At 43.5% G+C, this 18166-nt stretch overlaps 1 protein-coding gene across 2 annotated transcripts in view; it reads right to left on the reverse strand.

Moving 5' to 3' along the window:
* The window catches only part of ABLIM1 (actin binding LIM protein 1), a 186542-nt gene extending 171264 nt beyond the window's left edge, over window positions 1-15278 (reverse strand). The window contains exon 1 of one of the 2 annotated variants that reach the window (XM_068688679.1): window positions 15138-15278. In XM_068688679.1, the coding sequence (XP_068544780.1) occupies window positions 15138-15150 (13 nt within the window). In that variant the 5' untranslated portion in view covers window positions 15151-15278. Of the gene's footprint in view, window positions 1-14300; window positions 14845-15137 lie in introns of those variants that run through there. The other variant, XM_068688678.1, reaches the window with a different exon arrangement.
* Between the last annotated feature and the right edge of the window lie 2888 nt (window positions 15279-18166).

Raw genomic sequence — 18166 nt, forward strand, 5'->3', positions numbered from 1 at the left:
CAATTGCTTTAAGTATTAAAGAGCTTGGTCACCAAACGAGGGAGCATCGATCTAACAAAGTCTCTCTACTGCAGTGTGCATTAAAATCATTAATCCCAGAAGCTTTGTAAAATGGACAAACACAGCTGTTTGTGAGCAGCTGTCTTTGGCAGGGAAACCAAAGTCCAAGGGAAAAGGAAATCAGTAGGTGTTACACAGAGTGCCTGTTGACAAAATAAAGGCAGCATCTGAAGCTACATACTAAACTTAGAGAAATTAACTTATAGCAGAATAAGGCCATTGTTCTTCTAAATGAGAACAGACATAGCCACCCTTACCTACCCTAAATACCTATGTTAAGGAAGCCATCACAATCTCTGGTCCTAACAAAGCACTCAGAAAGCTAACTGGTAAGTAGAGGGAAAATGTCATGAACGCAATAAATATCGTGCCCCACATGGAGATGTGCTGGAAACACACAACTAGTATCAAAGGACTTAGGTTCATAACTTCAAGCGTCTTCCAAGTTAGTGAACTGGAGATGTAGGCCCATCACTGGCTTGGGGAGGTACAGAAATCAGTTATGGGCTGCTAATGTGACCCAGAAGGAAGCTGGACATCACAATTATGGAAAGAGGAAACGACACCAATGTTGTTTGTGGAATTGCTGTCAACGCCCTTCACCCAGAAGGCTGTTGACAGCATCATTTTCAAGGAAGCAGAAATACCATTATATAAGGGAGCTTGTCCACTGAATACAACACCATCCCGTGTACCCAGCACATAATTAAAGTCAGTGCAAAACCAGCAGTAAATCTCCCAAGCACTCCATAAGGCCGTATTCACTCTCTTCTGCATTCAGAGCCATCCCTTCTGGAAAACCTTGGGTAGAGAGCTACTGCAACACAGGGCTCAGGGAGATATCTAGGGAATGAGATACACCCTGCATGCAGTATAAACGTACATATATATATATATATATATATATATATATATATATATATAAAATAGGCGCTGTAAGCATTTGCTCTGGGCCATTAGCAGGTCCCAGGTGCCCTACAGAGCACTACCCAGAAAGAACTGCTTATTAGTTGTTATAACTCAGAAACAAAGTAGTGGAAATGATCTTGCTGTTTTCCATTTACTTATCCATCAATTTATCCCAAGCATCCTTACACCAAGTTCTGTCAGGGCTGAGAAAACAAGATGAAATTTCTCAGCGATCTGCCCAACAAATGACCCCTGAAAGGCCCAGTCCAACCCTGTCAGAACTTTGCTCATTCCACTGTGCTTACACTGGCCCCTAGACCCTGCATCGCTCCACTTAACACAGCTAACGTGTGTGACTAGAGCTCAGCTCAGCTCCAGATGGCCAAATGTCAAATAAATTAAAAAACAGCCACTGCCAAATCTCCGCTTAAAAAAAAAAAATACAGAAGAAATCAAAGAGGGCATGTGAATTCAGCTTTAGAAAACATAATGCAACATGCTGACTTTCCTTTTGCAGGTCCCTTTTACAGGATATCTACCCTGTACAAGGTAATGAAAAGATGCAAAGGTAATGAAAACATGCAATAAAGCTCTGCCCCTAGCTACTGAACAGCCTCGCAGCTATCTTCATCCTGCTGACAGCATTTATGTCCTCCAAGACAGAAAGCCACCATGCTCTGGATTAGGAGTAAATCCTCGACACCACTATTGGCACACAAGCTATTCCAAAGAGGTATTAAAAATAAATAACAACAACATCCAGATACTGCAGATTCTTTAGAGAAGATTGAAGCATAACTAGAAAGCAAACTATGGCAAAAAAAGGGGGGGGAGGGAGTACTTGCCTATGGTTCAGCTAAGCCAAAAATCACGATTGGCAGTAGCTGATCAACCACACAACAACTGAATAAAAGCATAAATGCACATGTGTTTTGTAGAGTTGATGTTTCCAGCAGTTTACCAACACGGCTGCTGGGATGGCAAAAGAAAAACTACTCAGTTCAGAGCAGGGTTTAGACCAGAAGAAGAGAGGAAGAGGAGGAGGAAGGGACAGAAATATCTTGATTAACATACAGAACTGGGGCTCCTTAAGAGAAGGATCACTTTACACAACTTCTCTTCCCTGCACTAACCTACATCTGACATCAGTCATAATGCTTCAGGAACAGCTAAAAGTAATTTTCACACCTTTCTTCTAGAATAACATCTTATCTAGCATGTCCTAGATCAGATAAAGCAGATTGAGGATGAAATACAGATTTTTACCTAGAATATTGTAACCGGTAGAAGGAATGGTTCTCCAAAGATCACAATGCCCACTTTTGCACCTTCTGATCAGGGGAATATTTTCTAAAAATCAATTATATACAATTAACAATTATTTTAATACTCCAAAGTGTAACTCTATCCTCATTATCAACTAAACTTCTAAAAAACAACATACTGTTGATGCTCCCTGCGCTGCTCTCATACACTAATGAATGTGCAAAAATAACTTTTCTATCAAGAAAGTTTCCAAAATATGAGGTCAGACCAAATACAGCTGGATAAGCCCTTTCATCCCATAGCACAGAACCCTAGAAATTCTAAAATACTAATGGTGAAAGGGACTCAAAAATCCTGTGTGCCCCCTCCTCGCTTACGGTAGGATGAACTGTTCCTAAAACATTCCCCTGCTTAATGTCTTCCACTGTGTCAAATGTTACTGAAAAAAAAACTGACCAATTCATTTCTCTGACTAGCACAAATCTGGAATTACTCTGCCAGCCTCCACAGTAATTCCAGATTTGCAGAACACAATAGAGCATATAGCTCGTCTTCAAAGAGCTCTGAAGAAAGACTTTTTGTCAATATATTCAAAGTGCAATGCATAAAATAAGCGCTGCAGTTTCTAAACAGTCATTCAAGCAAGAAATAGATCAGAAATAAAAGGCATGCTAATTATTTTTGAAGCACTTAGGAAAGGAAAGATCAAATTGCTGTATCTGTTTCACCTTCTGATACTGCAGAATACTGTGCTCAAGTGTTACCAACAGTATTGTCTGACATTTTCAACACATATGAAACAGGAAAATATCTGAAATGTCCTCGTACTTCATCATGGGAGTACCAACGTTGAGAATCAAGAGTAACATGCTTATGGAAACCATAAATATTAGTAGTAACTAATGCTGGACAGAGTCAAAGCTGAATTCAAGTTTTCCAATTGGGAAAACTCTTGCACTGCAGAAATCAAGCAGGGAGGTAGAAAATTAAAATAGATTCTAGAAGCCAAGAACTATATCAGTCCGTGATGTATGTTGTTTCTGGAATACAGGCCGTGGAAAACATCAATGAATTCTTCAGTAAGAACTATGCACTTGATAGAAATTCTGAGCAGACACACTAGCACACACTTTGAATGCACCAACCACCTCCCACCCTTGTGTCAAGGCATCGCTTTCAGTCCTAGAACTTGGAATAATCTCACACTAGCTCTCACACGGCCCATTGGCCATGCTACTCATGTAACATTGATTACTGGAAATCAAAAAAGTAGAATAAGTAAACTGTCCTGCTGGAAGGAAGGAAAATATATTTTGACAGAAGCTATTAAGCTGGGAACTGTTAATAGCATTACTTGTGTTTAGGCAAAACTGCAATTCCTGTGGGCTTCAGTTTCTCTTCCAATTGTACCTTCTGTCATCTCCATTTCATTTCATTTCATTTTACAAATAGAAAACTGCTTGTTGTGTTTATAAGAACAGCTTTGCCCAGTTCTGGCTGCATCTCTGGGCTCTTTAGACACGCTACAAGTCACAAAGACGTCCTGGGTGGCCTACCAGTCGATGGGAGATTTGACAGGGAGTTAAGACAGGACCTCCGCTGGCATCAAGCTTCCCAGTTACTTTACATGTGCCAACAGATGGTGTTTCCTAATTGCCCTAGGAAATCACTTAATAAATCTGTTTGAAACTTCAACTTGCAGTGCAAAGAAAATGTGGGTAGCGAGGAATTAACTGTTTATTCAAGGAAACCACCAGATTTCACTTTTAAGCAGCACCACGGACGGCATACCTCAGCAGGAGAGATGCGCGCCGGCGCTCGGGCTGCTCAGCCCCGCAAAAGATCAGCTCTTTGCTATGCAAACACAAACACGGCACCAAACTTGGGTTTTGATGTTTCACCTCAGAAGTCACCTGCTTGCACACAGCCCCCCTCCAGGCCCTGTGCGGGACAGCAGGAGAGGCCTCGCTTCCACTGGGTCTGAAAGAAACCTGACTGCTTAAATACAGAAGCCAGCAGAGAAAAGCACTCAGAGGTTTCAGGAAGCTGTGATTTTTTCCTCAGACAATTATAAACCAGTAGTCCTTCCGCTCTCCCCTGAAAAATCACAGAAATATTGTCAGCAATTCTGAGGAGAGTCACTGCAGAAGGCGCTCGCCTAGGCTGGCTGCTATGCTGCCTGGGGTGTCCAAGAACCAAAGCAAGAAAAACAAGCTTTCTGGCATCAGGGCACTTCCAAGTCCTTCCACCAGAGAGCTATCTGTAACTCTCCAAATGTCCTCTGTTCCCACCTCATTCTTATACTCAAGGCCAGTTTTGGGCTGTGCCAGCTGGGCCTCTCCCAGCTCCAAGGAGCATTTCCACGCACACTCTCCCGCCTTGCTCCACTTTACAGATTTCTCTTGCTCACCATTCCCAGGCGCCTTCCACTCCCCTTCCGCCCTCTCTGGCTCTCACTCACCATCTCCTTTACCCACTGCTCTCATTCCTTCTCAGCCTGTGGAAGAAAAGCGCAGGCAGCTCATTTAACAGGGCACAGCAAGGATCAGGCTGGACCTTGCCTTCCGGAGAAAACTGAGTCATAGCCTGCATTAGCAGACGCTGCTGGACCTCTGCTTCGGGTGGGAGGGTTCAGGTATGGAAACTAAATATGCTGTAAAACCATCCTATGCAACTCTGACAGTTATTCAGCAAAAGGAATTGCGTGGATGGGGCCACGAATGGATCCCCTCCCCTCTTCCAAGTGGCCTCAGTGAGCACAGGTGCTTTCAGCTTCCTCAGTGGGTGTCACTGCACAGGCCCAAAACACACCAGCGTGCACAGGAGCACGCTGGCACACACCCAAGGGTTCTTTGCTGGGACTCCCACTCCCCACCGTTCCCCCCAGCACTTGCTAGCTTCAGCCGCCCGCCTGCAGATCCCTCCTGCACCAGCCAGCTAGCCATGCCCTTTGGCACCACCGCCAACGACCTGCACTAAAAATACCTCCTGAGCATCATAAATAGCAAGATGGTAGAATTCACAATCCCCCCGGAGGCACACAGTCTCTTTGCTTTTGATAAATACGGAGTGGCAATTATGTACACAGAATAAACTGCATCTTACTGCACCGGTCTGCTTGGCCTGTTTGCCTTGCAGAAAAGAAAAATGACAACTTCCACTATCTGCTGAAGCTGGCACCAGAGAACAAGAGAAAAAGGGGGAAATTGCTATTGTGAAAAGTCACAAAATCTCCCAAACCGAGTTTTAGAACACATTTAAATTATGAGGATGTAGTGCCCAAAAACACAAGACCAGTATTACTTAAGAAAACCTCAGCTGTGCACCAAGCAGCGAGCCACGCAGGAGGAAAACCCAAAGCACAAGGGGAAAGCTGCATCTTTAGGGTCATGGTTTATTGGGCGATATTGGTTGTTGGGGGATGATCGGAAGGTGATCCCAAAGGTCTTTGCCAACCTTAATGATTCTAGCATCTTGCCCTGCTTCACTGCTGAACCACAACGCATGGCAAAAGGAGCAAAACACAAAGCACAGCACCAGCCAGATGGAAGGAGGAACAACCCCTACCCCTTTTATGGCACTTTACTCTTGAAACCCCACTCCAGGAACCCAACACAGGGAGAACTTCTAAAGTACCAAAGAAACTTTCCAAGTCTGTGAGCTTTGCTGACCCATACAATTCTGGAATATTCAAAAAACTCATTTTATGATGAATAAAAAGATTTTTTTCCTCCACATTCTCCTGTAAGTTTTAAAATACTAAACCTAGAAAAAATTGCCACTGTCCAGCTGCAACTCTGAAGGAAGGATATCACAAGTGGACTACAAAGTTGTGTAGGAAAATATTTACCACGTCTCAAGCACATAAAGAAATATGGTACCAGTGCGGTAATTGAAATATATTCCTAGATATTAGCCATTTATAATTTTTTAAATTTTAAATGATATTCTCAGAAATATGGAAAAACATCTCAAACATGGCACAAGAATTTTATTATAAATCAACCTTTTATTTTGCATAAACATAAAGAGTTAACACCAGAGCCTGCCTCTCTGAAACACTAGACTCCAGCAAATGCGCACAGCACATCTAAGTACACAAAACATTTTTGCCATTCATCTCAAATATCAAAACATCTGTCAACAGAAAATAGAAAAAATATTTATAGACATTTTTGGACAGAGATCACTTCAGGTCAAGTCAGAAAGAATCCCTAAGCCGCAATCATCAAATTCTTTTATCAGTTGCTCTGGATTTAGCCAGTGTTACTAAAAGAGAAATAAGACATAGGCTTTTTATAGCAGCTGTCAATTCAAGGATGATCAAAGTTTTATTATTCTTCCTTAGATCAAAGTCCAGCATTTTGGGATTATCTCCAGCTCATAAAGCAGAATAAACAGTTCTGGATAACCACATTATTATATAACAATACTGCCTTCTTGCAGGGAGTTTTATTCCACAGGTTTATAAATGAATTGTCTGATTATCTTTTGTTTTACTATGACAAGAGAACACCATACAACAGTAGCAAAACCATAAAACAGTAGCAAAGGCTGTAGAAACATTAAATCCTGTCCTGAGTGTCTGCATTTGTAGGGAGATAATATTTACAAGCATGGGTGAGACTAAGATTAAAACACAAAACTGGGCACAACTCCAGTGAAAGCCAATCGGTTTTACAGCTCTGCTCATTTTAAACCCCTCAAGACATGTGCAGGTTTCCTGCTGGGGAACACAGACACTCATCCACACCTCGGCACAGCCTGCTCATGCGTGCACACACCCATAGCACTGGAATACAGAAAGTCCTTGGCAAAAAAAATAGCATACTTTCGTTACTACTTTCATAAATAGGCATAAAATACTACTTCACAGGTAGTACTCGGCTCAATTCCTTTTGCAACTAAATCTAATTTTAAAGGTGACATGGGTGGTGCTTAGATTTGTGCTAAGGTCACTAAGATGTGTTTTCACTCAAAAAAAAAAAAAAAGAAAAAAAAAGAAAAAAAAAAGAAAAAAGGTTTTTCCTTCTTTCTGTTTTCATTCTGAGAAAAATGTTAATTTCCACCTTGCCTACTGACCACAAGCCCACCTACATTCCTGCATCTTCAGAAAAACAACGAATCCCAAATCCATCTCTTTTACACCCTAATTCTATCAAGTTCATGCACCTTACATAGCATTTTTTGGAGCTTGCTCTCCCACAAATGCTGACTCACAAAACCACAAACCCAGGACAGGGGAGAGAGCCAGGACTTCTCATCTACCACTTGTGCAGGCTCTGAGTTAGAGCTGGAACACCCCTCTCAGGACTGTATTACCTTAACTCTGATACTTTACTGTTAACTAAGTTTCTGTTCTTATCTAACCTGGTCTTCTCCCAAAGTTCCTAATGCCAAAAACAAACTGAAACCTTTTATCACTAGTTAAAAGGAAACTGTAATTTGAAAAGTGGTTTTGCTGACTGCTCTGTTGATCAAAGATGCCTCACACAAGCCTGGTGCAATAGAAACGGAATCAGCTCTATAATAACAATAATTAGAGCAGGATCCTTTCATTGAGTGAAATCCCACAGTCCTTTGCACAAGATTTACACTGGAGGAAACTGTAGTTAAAATGAGAGCACATTAAAAATGACTAAGTTAGGGTCCCAGATATAGCAAAGGGAATGACAAGTATTAAAAAGTTACAGAAACTGTTTCAGTTCGGTACTTTGGAATAAAATATGAAAATACATGGCCTGTTTGCAGTTCCACAAGCAGAATAAAGCATCTTTATTAGTAAGGAAGCAGTGAACCAAAACTTATGTTATCCTCCAAATGTGCAATGTGATAAGGCCACTCACTTCTCAGGCGTATTTCCAGGCATATTTCACATCTAAGCATTGACCATGTCAGTGGCTTTGTCATGAAGAGCACAATTTATCAGCAGGCTTCAATAAGACCTAAGCACTGGCCCTAGGGCTTCAGGGAGGCAGAACCTCACAGTTTGCTGACCAGCCTGGTCTAGTTTTCTTCCAACCCCCTTAAGTTGAAACTGCAGATATACCACAGGGAGAAAAAAGTACCCTTTGCCCTACCTTTGAGCATGCCGTCTCCTGGATGTTCCTGTTCCATGCTTCCCTCCACAGCACCTCCCAGCCACAGCGGTGCAGAGCCTGTGTCTCCCCAGCACCTCCCAGTGACACCAGCAAAGCCCCAGTGCCTCCTCTCTGAAGGCAGAGAGCATCCCACGGCCACAACACACGCTGGTGTATCATACCTTTCTGGACATCAGCCTTTTTTACCGTGACAAACACAGATCCTCTTTGCGCTTCAAAATACAGAGTTTACATGAACACGTTCATCTTCTTCAGATGTGAAGCACACACAATCTTTTCTAGCCATGAGGCAGAAACTGCAAGGCCACATAATTACACCATAGCCACGACCACAACAACCACAACCAACAGCAGAGGAATCGGCACGGGCTGCAGAGCCTGGGCGCAGGCAGGCGATCAGCACCGCTCTGAGTGTGAGCCCAGCTCAGACGTGGGCGCAGAAACAGCAGGCGCTGCACTGGATGTGGCCACGGTTTGTGATTCACACGAAACACACTGACTCACCGAAGCACTAATTCTAGCTTACAAATGGGGAAAGGAGAACCTAAGGCTCCTCCGCTATGGGCGTACCTTACTAAAGCCCATCTGGTCCAACCTTGTTTACAAATTAAGGATTTCCTTACATTACGTATGGGGCTGGTAAACACACTGAATGCAATGCTCAGTAATGTTTACAGGACTGAGACTGTGACTGGGGCTGGATTTTCTAAAACTGAACTTCTTTCTGAAAACATGCAACAATAAGGGCTGAAAGAAGAGTCTCCAAAGTTTTTTTCTGCTATTACTGTATAATACCTAAGAATTTTCCTTGGGGTGTAACTGAGACCACTTACTTATAAAGACATCATAGCCTAAACAATATGCAATAAAAAAATGAGGGGCTACTTGCTGGGCTCAGAACTTAGACTGTTTTGCACTGTGTCTGCTTTGCACTGTGTTTTCCCCTTTACGCTGCAGAACTAATACTACATCAAGTACATGAACTAACCACATGTGGTTTCATTTCCAATTACTTACAGGTTAGGTTAAAAATAATTCAAAATATTCAATTCAAACCCATTATATTAAAAAGAAAAAGAAAAAAAATCTCCAAAAGATTATTTTCAGAAACTGCAAAGCACATGAGGTTCCGCTGTTCTTCACTAAAAGCAATTTTGCTGGCTTTTCCATCCATAAGCTGATGTTCATTTTCCTTGTGTGCAATTCCTTTCAAAGCTGTGCATCTAAAATAGATTCTACCTCATTGTCCCAGTTTCCTTTTGTTGTTGCCATTAGTCTATGTAACTTTTTCCATGTATTCAGGACTAATTTTCATTAATCTCAGAAGTTAAACAGCACAGGCTAATCTTTGTTGAGGGGAAAAGAAAGATGGGAAGAAGAGGAGAAGCTTAATAAGGACCAGCTCGAAAGAAATGCTATCCTTTCAGACAGATACCTCATTAAAACACTCTTCTTCCGCATCAAAACAAAACTTCTACTAGGTCTAAAGATTAGACTGCAGACAGTGATCGTCATCCACAGACAAGTACAGCTTACAGTGACATTCCAGGTGCTGATCCTGACCTCTTTAAGCCACTACATTGAGGTTCAAGCCCTGAAATGAGTACCTAGAGAAAAAAAACAACACATAAGTCATTAGACGGACTTGGAAGAAATAAAGTAAATGTATAGATAGGATTAAATAACGGTATGAAATGGGTACAAAAGGAATTCAGGATGAAAGCTGGGGAGAGAAGCAGCCTTGGCTGCAGGCTGGCAGCCTGCAGAGCAGAGGCCTGGCAGGCAGGACTCCACGCACGGCCCTGCCTCAGGCACCGCTGCAGCGTGCCCAGCCCTGCCAAGAGCGCTCCTGCAGGCTGTGGAGCATCGCACCAAGGAACATGCTGGAAATCACTATGACTGGGAGTGTCCACTGCTGCTATAATTAACTGCTCAACACGCTAAATTTCGCTATTTCTGCAATTAAGGAAATGCTCAGCCGGTTTACACCGCCCCACTCTCCAGGCCTCTCAGGAGGACACGCAGCCGGCAGGTTGCAAACAGCAGCCAGGAAGGTCGGCACGTGCCTGATAGAAATGCCTCTGACAACAAGCATTAAAACAGAGCAATAGATTTCAACAAGGACACGGCAGACAACATTGCCACCTCTTAAAAGGCTGGTGCCTTTAGATGGAGCAATATTGCTGTGCTCATCACAGACCACAATAAATGGCTGAGCTGCAGCTCACAGCAGCTAGTTTTTAACCCTATCAGCATGGACCTCGATCAAAACTACCACTGCCAGCAACAGCAGCCATGGCTACAGCTATTTAAGGAGCATTAGAAGATTAGGGAAAGAAAACTAAAAGGTACTAGTGGAATATATAGGAGCTCAATATTTACTATGTTAATTTCTCGCTGACAAACCTGTGAGACATCAACCAAGTGATCTGCACAGTGTGTATGAGGAAAGAAGTTACCAGAGCAAAACATAATGAGGTGAAGTTTGTCCTCTTCCCATCAAAATCTATTGCCAGCTGGTGTAAGTACAAACTAGTAGTCTGAGAACAGGACCTGGAGGTAGGAATTCCCCTCCTGACCCTGGATCTGAGACTAAGTGCAAAGAAAAACTTCACCTCAGTTGCCTCACCTGTAAAACAAGGACAAAACCTCCCTAACACTGGTGTGTCGGTGATGGATCTGTCTGTTTGATCTACATTTGTTGCAAAATCAATTCTGGAAAGACAAGGATTGTAGTATGAAATAAATTCCAAACAACCCTACTACGCTGACTGTTGAGTAGGCTAAAAAATGGAAGTACTTTCTCTACAACTCCCACACTTACAGTATCAGAGCGGCACAGCACAACCTGTTAATACTAGACAGCAATAATATTTCTTTAACTCTGGCTTCTGTCAAAACTTAGTGATTTTTGTTATGGCACAAAAAAAAGGCAGGAAAGACACCACTATTGATAAACCTATTTTATGTGCCTTCATTTTGCCTGAATTTGCCTGCTAGACTAAATATAGCTCGTGCTAATTCTTTCAATATTTAGAAAAAAAACAAACAAAGAGCAAAGATATTATTTGTCCACACCAAACGCTACCATTTGTGCCTGCTTGCTTCAGTGTAACTGCAGATTACTAAAGTTAAAAATAGCCATTTTCCATTAACTTAGACCTTCATGATAACAAGTAGTTTTGACAGTTTTTAAGCAGTTTGAGATAACATGCACAAGTAGGTCACAGTTATACTTGGCTTTAGAAAAATGTCTTTCATCCAGCGAATTTACAGCTCTTTACAAACAAGCCCTTAGGTAAGCAACAACCTATAAGGCTTACTCCAACACCCAAATTCAGTCATGTATGAACCCTAATAGCAGCTACTTAACAACAGCTGAAAGTATAATATGAAGACCTTTGCAAACTGCACAATAGAAAGCATGACTGACGTCAACGGCAGCGATCCCAACAGGCTGCAGAACAGGTCATGAGAGTGCCCTGGGAAGGGCTCCAACTTGACAGGGACATGGAAAAGGATTTTCAAAGTTTGCTTTAGTTTAGCTCCCGGTTCAATCACCAGATTTCCAAAATGATTATTCTTTCACGCTTCTGGGAATACTCATCTATGCTACTTCATCTGGCATTTGGTCAGAATATCAGCTAGAGCTGTACTATGAGGAAAGCTGCAAAGGAAGTTTAGAGACCTTATGCTTTGGTAACAGGGAGAGGTGAGGGACATTGCAAAGAACATCAACAACAGTCTGTAAGGGTTGGTAGAAAATAAAAGAGAATTTCAGAAAATTCATTGTAAAGCACAGGTCAGCCATTAGTCCCTCTACAATCCCTCAACAATCCCTCTGAAAAAAATATCTCCCATTATTTCCATTGTACAAGTAGGGAAGTATAAAACTCTTCACCCAGAGTTCCATTTACAGCAAAATTACATTATTTTGTATTATTTGCTATACTTTATGTATTGATTCACAATCTACCATTATGTCATTGGCTATACGGCACTTCTGCTTAAATAACAACAAGGAACTAGAGCAGAAGAGTTCAAAGGGATGGTTCAAAACACAGAGGTCCTGATGGATTTCAGGAGTTTCTTCCATCATCTGTTGCAGTCAGTTCACTAGACCATGCTGCCTCCTGGAGCAAAAGAGACGAATAAAGAGAGCTGCACAAATTGAACACTGATGATATTGTGATATGTTTTACTATGCCTTGAGTATCTTCTGCAGTTTAGTAATAAAAATGGCACAGGTAAATCTTCACCTCTTTGGCTATTCTTGGTATGCCTGGTGTACAAACAGCAAGCAGACAGCTCCAGACCTGATGCATTCAGAATAATAATGATCACCTTTTGGACAGCTAACACTACATAAAATATTAACAGTCAACATTCGCTGAACATGCAGACCCTAATGATACCAAGGTTTTAATGAGACTCCTTATGCATGAGGTAATCTGCCAGCATGAAGCAAAGGGTCCTGATCCAACACTCAAACAAAGCCCTGATCCCATAAATACATATTTCTTATCTGAGAAACATGCTCAGGAGTAACCTCATTAAGATCTATCATGCCACGTTAAGTGTCTAAAAGTAAGCTCATACATAACATTTTATCAGTAGTAGCGTTTAGAACAGTTGACAATAAAAATGTTCTGTGCCGCCTCACACACAAACAGCCTTTGGTCAGCACCAAGCAACTCTACTATGTACTCCTACAGACATGTTTATTTTCCAACTAAGTCCATCTGTTAACATTGAAAAGCAGAAATCGATAGAAATTAATGTCTTCATCTCTTTTATGAATATTATTTGTTGCATCTCTAAACTCCTGTGAGGTCCCTGTCCCTCCAATTAATTGCTCTGAAAAAACCTGGATGGCATGGGAAAGGCTGAGAAAGAATTCCCCCTTCATCTCCAGGCAGCTCTCCAGCAGAACCAAGCAGGCATCAAACATCCGTACCGTGCCGATGAAATATGAAAGAGGGATGGTGGGGGGAGAAAATGGGAATTGGGCCAGTGGAAATGTTCCCTGGCTACCCTTTCTGTACATTTCAGGTTTGGTGGAGCAAAACATCTGCAGAGCTGAAATTGCAAGGTATTTCCATTCCTTCCCCAACTCCAGGTAGCCCTGTGAAGACGGCAATCTAATGCATGTCATAAAGCTTTGCTGAGACCAGGGCTTTCCCCCCCAGGTACTAAAGCAGCCTTAGCACAGCACTGATGCTAACACAATTAGCACTCTTCCAGAAATGGATCCTTCGGAGACTGATGCAGACCATGGCTTCCTACAACAAGAACTCCACAGTGCCACAAGGAACTGTGCTGACCCACCACCATTTATTATTTATACCTGGGATGGGTGCGACGCTGTGGGAACATGGAGCCAGGCACACTGCGCTGACAATCCTACAGCAGTCGCACGCTGCCGTCCATGTGCGCGAGGCTCATTCGGACAGCGGGAGGAATCCAGGCAAACCAAAGCGCTGGTGCACGCCGGGCGGTGTGTAGTGCGTGAAGACGCAGAGAAATAAGGGGATGCACAAGCAGGGCGTATCCCTGCATCCAGGGGCTTGTTCACACGCGATTTGTAATTTTCACAAAGTGTTTTTTTTTTCAATGCAGAGACAACCGGGGAGTGGTTTTACTGGTTATTACCGCGCAGATAATTTTCTTTAAGGGGCAAAAAAAAAATAAAAAATAAAAAAGAGAGAGATGCTTACCGGTATTTCAGCTTTGTTATGACAGCGTTCAGAACATGTTTAACTTTACGCCTCCGGTTCCTCCGAAGGCAGCGCCCCGCGCCCCGCACCTGCAGCCCCGTTCCCAGCCCCAGCGCCCGCAGGGGGGCTCGGCACCCTCGGGCCCCCCACCCCGGCACCCAGCGCCCCCTCCCCGAGCCCCTTCGCCGCAGGGCTCCTCGGTGATCCCCCAAACCCCCCGGTCCCCCCTCGCCCCCCGCAGACCCACCTCTGGCGGACATGGCCGGGCCGTGCCGGGCCGTGCCGAGCCGGGCGGGGCCGCGGCGCTCTCCGCGCTGCGTGCGCCTGTGCGGCTCGGCTGGGCTCGGCTCGCCTTGGATCGGATTGGATCGAGTGGGATCGCCTGGGATCGGGCTGCCGAGGGCAGGGCGGCGGCTGCGGGGCGGAGCGGGGCGGGCGCAGCGCTGCGGGCCCGGAGGGGCAGCGGGCGCCCCCCCGGCGGGGACCGGGAGCTCCCCAACACGGCCAACCCGACCTCAGCGCACCGGGAGGCTGCGGGGAAGGGCAGGCGACGGGAACCGCAGGGCTGCGGCCGAATTGAGCCGCGAGAGGTGGCTCCGCTCAGGGTCGGCACGGCCAGCAAGCAGGACCCGGGGTGCTGCGGCAGCCGGCACGGCTGTGGCACGGGGGCTGAGTCACGCTCCTCCTGCTCTGCTGTGCCACACGCAGCGCAGCTGCTTCCCAGCAGCAAGCCCACACGGTTTTCCTACGAAAGAAACGCAGCCGGAGATCCAGGAGAGGTGGCGGTGCTCGCATCCCTGCCCGCGGCTGCGTGGCGCGGTCCCCACCGCAGTGCCGGGGCACAGCGGCTGGTGGCTGCTTGGCAGCGCCCTGGTGTGCTCACCCCGCTGCCAGCCGGGCAGCGAGGTATATATGTGCATGTAAAATGTGTGTGTGTACATGTATGTGTAAGGGAGCAGAGCAGCAGCACAAGGGCGAGCACACACGTGTCCTCTTAGCAGGTGATGTAGGCGCAGACAATGCGCCGGCACAGCTGTTCCTCCCATATCGCACTCAGCCAGCGATGACTTGTGGTCATACACACCTCTGTTTGCCATGCATCGCCCCACTGTCACCTGCAGCTCATACTCATTAGGTCGTTCTGTCTTCTTGCCCCTTGTTCCTGAATCCTGCGGCAGCAATGAAATAAATCACAGGTTCACCTCTTTCCCAGCTCCTGTAGTTGCTCAGCGAACGTTCACTCAAAAAAAGTTCCCTTCCCCATCTTCTTTTCTGAAATGAGTAATGTTTTCCACTTAGAAACAACTCAGGTTTTCTTTCTTGTACCAAAAGAGCCAAGGTTTTCCTCAGTAATATAACTGCATTTTGTGTTTTTAATTGAGTCATTTCCTATGCACTTCCTTCAACGAGTTTCTGACTACCATTATCAAGGGTTCTCCTGTGTGATGCTTAATAGATGGCTTTAAAAAAAAAAGGTTCAGGAACATGCAGAAATTAGCTTTTTAATGAAGAATTTCCTTTCTTTATGCTGCTAGGAAGTAAAAGGAGAAAGGCATTTGTACCTTGGTTTTCTATAGAACACAAAGAATTTATTCCACTTAGTGTGCAACACCTCTAAGGCTGAGCAGTTCAACAGACATGTTGATCAGAGAAAGTTAGAATGGATCAGATACAGAATCCATTTATTAAAATTAGCCATTTAGTTGGGTTTCCTAAGTAATTGAGGGTGATAGAGTTTCATTTTTCTGTCTGTCCAGCAAATCCCCTTCAAGAACTTCATGGAAAATTTCTATTAAAGCTGACTAAAAGGTAGAACTCAGAAAGAGTTCAACAACCTTACATGTTTTGTAGTAATTAGGACTTGCAAAGAGAAATTAAAATGAAGAAAAGCTGCAGTGGGAACTCAAGAGTTATCAGTTCTGGAAGCCATGCCTTCATTAGCCACAAGTACCAGCCAGGCAATCTGCATGTGTGCAGCTGAATCAGCTTCTGCAACGGCTGTCTCCTGTCCTGCCAATATTTAGGGAATGTGGAAGGGAGCTGAAGAGAAAGGAGAGGGTGGGAAAGGGCGGTACAGAGAGGAGGGAAGACCTCAAACAAGATCCAGACAAGATGGGCAAGCCAATCCAAGAGTTTGCTACTGCTGCTTCTGCAAGCGGTTGTCACGTACTCTCCTGTGCACTGCCTTTTTCCTACTCTCCCCAACACATGTGCTCCTGCTCCCCTTGCTGGTCTCACCCCTATCAAACAACTTTAGCTCATTAATCACCAAGGAATTGCTCACTTCCTTGTGCTGGTGAGTTTTCTGCCAGGAAAAGGAAACAAAAAGATAGCCAAAAATGAAAACCTAAGGCTCAGATAAACACTGGAGCTTACAGAAGACAAGTGCAGAACTGCATGGCCAGCAAGAGGTGAAGAAGAACAGGCAAGCATTAGAGGGAAAAGAGATGGTCTTTTTGAGCAGCAGCAAGCTGTTGAGCTGTTCAGTTGACTGAGCCATTTCCTGACCACTTAAGAAGTCCATTAGGAGCAGTGATTGACATTGCTTTATTTCAGGCATCTAGCTGAGGTTTCTGAATTAGCCAGCTGAGAAGCAGGATCCTACCTGCTACTTTTTTGTATTGACTATACTGACAGCTTAAGCTTCTAACTCAAATTAGACAGAAAAAACAAACAAACACAAACACACACACACTAATGCCAGTGTTTTGTAAAGGTATTTGGGCTTTGAGATATGCAAACAGGCACCTGGGGATTTTTTTAGAGATTTTTTCAAAGTACTTCACTGACCAATTTTAGCAGCCAGGTGTTTTCAAATCCCCTATTGGTATATTCAGATGCTTAAATGCCCTTGAAGAGCTATGTTGTTTAAGGTCACAGAGAAAATTATGTCAGATTAAAGAACAGAACCTACATCTTTCCAGAAAAGAACTCTAAATATTGGACTGTATTCTCTGTACAACATACCTTGCTGTCACTTGTGAATATATTCACCTGTGTGAATACATAAAAGATTCTGTTTTTCTATCCATTAAGTAAAAAGGTTTTAGACAAACTGAAAACTCTTAAAAGAATGATGATGTCCAGCTAAGTCAGCAAAGGCTGGATTTATACATTTGAACTGTGAAAACATTAATCACTTTTACTGATATAACCTAGAGTATTGGAGATCTTGGCAGCTAAGAAAAAGCCTCTAAATAAGCCCATTAATAGCTAATCTATATTGCCTTTGCACCAAAATAGCTAAGTACCCTGGAGGAACCTAGTGCACATGGGCCAGAATGAGAAATTCATTTCTGAGGATCAGGTTTGGAAAGATCAGCTAAATGTTGACTAGGATTTACTGCAGAAGAATTTCAGTATCACCTGTGTGTGCATCCTTGTTGGACAGATCCCAGCAAAGAGCTCGAAGTCAAAAACTTACTCAGCTTTCATCAGGTTCTCACGGGTTCACATATGAGGTATGAACCACAAATAACAGCTGTGAATCTTGACTCCTAAATCATTTTTCTTCTGATTTTGTATTCAGTGTATGCCTTCAGGAGATACAGAGACAATTACATAAACTGCCTTTGTTGTTAATTATAAATGAGAGTTTTTAGATATGTGTCAAGCAAGGATGTTATCTCAGTGTGTGCCCTACTTTGCCCTTTATCCTAAAGAATTTGCTGTGGCCAAACAGAATTAGATTACGCAATCAAAGCTGATTAAATGTGTAAGCATTTTTACATAGAGTATCTTTTACATTATGCTATCAATGTAGACTGTGACAGATACTTCCTTGGCCAAAGTTCACATTAGCGAAGATGAGTAACATAGCAAGAATAGGAAAGAATATTACGAATAAACCAGAATCAAAATTTCTTGCCACTCCTCTACATAAAATTTTAGGAATCATCAGCAAAAATTCACTGATAATTGCAATGACAATGAGCCAGACTCTGAGAAGTGTATACATTCTGCTGTGAACAGCCCCGTTTATGTGGGACAGAAAGTCTGTACCCAAATAAATTCATTATCTAAATCAATGTGAAAGTACATCAGTGAGTAATGTGATAACTGGCCATAAGACACACAGGTTTCTTCCTGTGCTCCTGGAATTCAGACATTGCT

The sequence above is a fragment of the Anas acuta genome, chromosome 7, assembly GCF_963932015.1.
Source record: "Anas acuta chromosome 7, bAnaAcu1.1, whole genome shotgun sequence".
Classification (NCBI taxonomy): Eukaryota; Metazoa; Chordata; class Aves; order Anseriformes; family Anatidae; genus Anas; species Anas acuta.